We start from the raw sequence: 4,708 nt of genomic DNA on the forward strand, positions 1-4,708 counted from the left end.
CGACTTTCCCCCCCCCCCCCCCCCCCTCCCCCCGCCTGTGCAGCATGAGGACCTAACTTCACCTAACTTGATTGTATCCAAATGCCTTGCTATCGTAGCTTGTCCCTGATCCACTTTTGTTCTCACGTTGTTTCCAAGTACTCATCTTCATCCTACATCCTGGCATACTTACATTAAAATGACATGCGCCATCCGCATGCTGCCAGGTAGTACAATTCTACACTGTTCTTCTTTCCTTTCCTCCTCCTCTTGTTTACACGAATGCTCCTCAAAAAAGATTACTATTCGGCTACATGTGAACTCACTGTTGCAACCACCCTTGCGACACCCTCTGTGTAGCCCTAGGGTACACCTGATCTCCAGGGGTTTTCATGCTTCTGTTCGACTTTTCTCGTCCTTGCATTACGTTTGCACTGCCTCACTGCTTCCCTTGTTTCCCTCATTCACCTCTACCCTCGTCCTTCACTCCTCCTCTTCAGTGTTGCAACTTTTCTCTGCACCTTCCTCCTTCGCTTCGCTCCCTTCAACACATCGTGCCGACCATCTCCCGCACCCGCTCCCTCTTCGCCGTCTCTGTTTCCCCTCGTTCACGTTCGCATCTCATCTTGCGTACTGGGAGTTCGGACTACATTGAGCCCTGCCACCCTACCCCAATATGTAACCCACCACCCCTGTATTTCAGAATACCCTCGAACCACAACTGTTTCATTTCTGACTACCCCATTTTTCTCTGTCCACTACCCCTGTTCAGACCAGGCTTCCAGCAAGGCTTCACAGCCCACCCACTAAAGAGTGTCTACCACCCCATCGTTCCTCTGCTGAATCTCCCCCACCCCTCGTTATCTCATCCTTGCATTTCCGATCCCCAACTTCACCCACCCTACCCTAGCTAAGCTTGTACTTCACCCCTACCCCCTCAATCCCAGATCACTACCCCCAGGATGTTCTGAATACCCCCTTCAACTGATGTTCCTCTGTAAGGGTACCCCTACCATCTCCTTATGTCTAGTGAGCTATTCCTCGAAACACCTTGATGACCCCACCCCACCTCTCCTTTCCTTTCCACCTGTACACCTGGATACCCCTACCCCCCAGATAACATGTATAGGTACCGGTATCTGGAGAACCTCAATGGACAACCCCTACCCATATTTTTGCATATTAAAGGACGGGTCTGTATGGCTCTGACCCGAAGTCACTCAGTCACTCCAGGCCATCGGGCCGACAGCGGCTGCGCCGGTTGAAATTTGAGGCCAAACTTCAGATTCTATAGCCATATTTGAAATTTTGATTAATATTTTCAGTATTTCTAACTCCCATTTCATATTCAATATTGAAGATACAATGAGAATATAAGGCTTCAAATTTCAAATATTAAACCAATAATTCTGAAATTGTCCTTCGCAACCCTTCGCTTGATGGCGAAATGTGATTTCTGGCTAGGGAACAAGAACTGATGGAAGGGAGGGGAGGACATTACAGTACAGTACAGGACAGGACAGGACAGGACAGGACAGGAGAGGACAGGACAGGACAGGACAGGACGGAAGAGGAGAGGAGAGGAGAGGAGGAAGAAAGGGAGGGAGGAAATGGAGAAAGGAAGTAGAAGGTTAGGAACATAAGGCAAACTAGTTGATGAATGGAACAACAAGAAAGGCGAGGAGATGGCTGGACTGTCCGGGTCTATCAAGAGGGATGGATAGGAAGGTTCATGACAACAGAACTGCGAGGCGCTAGAGGAGGAGTCATTACAGATTAGACTCATGGCGCTTATTATCAGGAGCCGAGTCAGGTGTTAGCCAAGAATGGTAGAAAACGATAGAATGCTAATGCCCCCCGCCCCTGTTGTCTGCTCATATAAGTGAGGGTCGCTCACGCCTTTGTAGGCAGGAGCCGTTGAACAGCAGGAGACATCAGGTAGAGGCTTCACTTGGCTGACATAACCGAGCCCCCTCTCACCATGAGCTCTGAAACCGAACCCATGCTGGGATCCAGTGGGTCGAGGAAGGTGGAGCGTCCACAGAACTGGAAGGACGCAACCAACTCGGGATGGCAAGCGCCGGTGTATGAGAGCGAGACCGTCCGCAAGCAGGTGCAGAAGGACTTCTTGATCAAGGTGTACAGCATCTTGTGCGCACAGCTCCTTGTCACCACCCTCATCTGCGCTCTCTTCGTGTTCGCGGAGCCAGTGACTTACTTTGTGCTGGGGAACATCTGGCTGACGCTCCTGCTCTTCATCGTCAACCTTTTCGTCATCATCGCGCTGTGGTTCCTCAAGAACACCTATCCTTGGAACTACATCCTCCTCGGTGTCTTCACCCTGTCCATGGGCTTCATGGTGGGGGTGACCTGCGCTGCCTACACGGTCAACGGGATGGGATACAACATCGCGTTCGCGGCCTTGCTGACGCTCGTGATCTTCGTGTCCTTGACTGTGTTCGTTTCTGTCTCGGACATCGACTTCAGCTTCCTTGGACTGTTCCTTCCTGTTTGCTTGATCGTCCTCCTGGTCTGGTCCTTGTTCGCCATTATCTTCGGCTTCCAGTATGTCTCCTCCTCCACCTCTACCACCACCACCTCCTCCTCCTCCTCCTCCTCCTCTTCCTTACCTCCTCCGTCTTCTCTTTATCCTCGTCCTTGCCCCTTCTTCCTCTGCTTTTCTCTCCCCTCCTTTCCTTTCACGTACCTTCCCTTACCTCTAGTCTCCTCCTTGCTGCTCCCTCCCTCCCCCCCTCTTACTCTCCCCTCCTCTTGCTCATGCTCCCTTCCTCAGGTTGGGGATGCTTTTCGGCGCTATCGGGGCGCTACTGTTTTCCGGCTTCATCATTTACGACACGTGGATGATCATGAACAAGATGGGATGCGACGACTATATCATCGCCTCCATCGAGCTCTACCTCGACGTGATCAACCTCTTCAGCATGCTGCTCTTGGTGATGGGAGGCGGCGACAGCTGAGGAGGAAGGGTGCAGGAGGAGGAGGAGGAGGAGGAGGAGGAGGAGGAGGAGGAGAAGCGGCGGGCGGGTAACGGCAGGGCGAGGACGCTGCTGTGGACGAGTTCTAGTTTACAGGAAGAAACTTTTGGTGAAGTAAAGGAGGATTGCAAGAAGAGCTATGACGGAGGAGAGGACGACGAGGCTGTTCCCTCCCCCACCCTTCATCTCCTGCCCAGTCGGCACAACCTCCCCCTTCATCGCTTCCGTAGCTGCCTGTTGAAACCTCATTCGCTCTTCCATGCAGGAGGTGAGCAGTACCGCTGATGGAGAGGACTTGCTCTTCTTCTTCTTCTCCTTCCTCACTTTCGATGACTGCATCCTCGTCACTTCTCCCTCCCTCTCTCCTCTTCCTTCAACCCCCCCCCCCTTCCTCTCCCTGCTGACTTTCCCTCCCTCTTCTCTTCACATTTGTCTTTACCTTCTCTACCGCCGTCATGTTCGCCTCTGGCCTGAGGAGAACAAATGAGCAACAACAAAAATAGATTGGGACAATCTGCAGCAGACTGCACGGGAAAGGGGAAGCAGAGGAGATAGGAGGTGGGGATGATGATGATGATGATGATGATGATGATGATGATGATGATGATGAGGAGGAGGAGGAGGAGGAGGTAGTGGTGGTGGTGGTGGAAGAGACGTACTTGTCCAGCACTTCAAGTAGGGTGACCCATCCGTCCATCGACCCCATTGCTACGAACTTGCCGCGCACATGCAGGCAGGAAGCAGCATCCGCATCCTCAGGCACCACATGATACAGAAGCTCTTTCGTCACCTGTGTGATTTCTCCTCACCTCCCAACCAACATCCACCCTTTCCGCTCTTCTCCTCCTCCCTCCTGCTCCTTCTCCTGCTCCTGCTCCTGCTCCTGCTCCTGCTCCTGCTCCTGCTCCTCCATGCCCTGCGTCTGCCTTCCTACTTACACCTCTTCCTCCTCCCTTCCTCCTCCCTTCCTTCCCCAGCACAACTTGCTCCCCTCCCCTGCTCTCTCTGCCTCTTTCTGCTCCACAGCCTCCCTCTACCCCTTTCTGATCCTTCTTACCCAAAGTCTGACGGCGATGGTAGCCGAGCCATCATGTCTCAGCGCCGTGCTGAGCAGAAGATTGCCTGCGAAACTTCAGCAACCCAGAGTCTTCCTACATCCTCCTCCTCCTCCTTCTCACCTTCCTGCTGCAGACAACATCGCGCCTCTGCTTCTTCCGAGCCTTTACAGTCAGTGAAAGATGCAGAAGGCTTCTTGCATAGGCCAGCTTGTGCTTGCGACAGGTCCCAAACCTGACAAAGATAAAGAGGGTGAGAAAAGAAATGAATATGAGGAGAGAATTGTGAGGCGATGGTGGGGAAAACAACACGAAGGAGAAGGGGAATGACGAGTTTGATCAATATGATGATCACAATGATAATTGAAGGGTAAAAATGCAGAAAGAGAAGAAAGAGCGGAAGATGTGGAGGGAGGAGGACGACAAGGGAGTTGGAGGAACGATTGACGGAGGAGGAGGAGGAGGAGGAGGAGGAGGAGGAGGAGCTTTACAAGACTCCGTCTCACCATGAGAGTCGCTGGGTCATGACCAGTGATGAGATGTCCGGGGCCGTTGGGGTCAGAGATGAGGCAGGAGGAGCGAACCTACAAGTTGCCTCATGCGATGGGAGGGAGGGAGGGAGGGAGGGGAGGGAGGGAGGGAGGGGGGAGGGGGGGGGGGTAGGACGGAACGGAGGGA

General features: G+C 53.0%; 1 protein-coding gene across 1 annotated transcript; it reads left to right on the forward strand.

The window, feature by feature from the left end:
* Positions 1 to 1,981: 1,981 nt before the first annotated feature.
* On the forward strand, positions 1,982 to 2,957 carry GUITHDRAFT_69344 (hypothetical protein; the record flags this gene model as incomplete). The annotated part of the gene is made up of 2 exons (XM_005834827.1): positions 1,982 to 2,544; positions 2,774 to 2,957. The coding sequence occupies 2 exons, from the start codon at positions 1,982 to 1,984 to the stop codon at positions 2,955 to 2,957; spliced, it is 747 nt and encodes a 248-aa protein (XP_005834884.1).
* Between the last annotated feature and the right edge of the window lie 1,751 nt (positions 2,958 to 4,708).

The sequence above is a fragment of the Guillardia theta genome (genome assembly GCF_000315625.1).
Source record: "Guillardia theta CCMP2712 unplaced genomic scaffold GUITHscaffold_24, whole genome shotgun sequence".
Lineage (NCBI taxonomy): Eukaryota > Cryptophyceae > Pyrenomonadales > Geminigeraceae > Guillardia > Guillardia theta.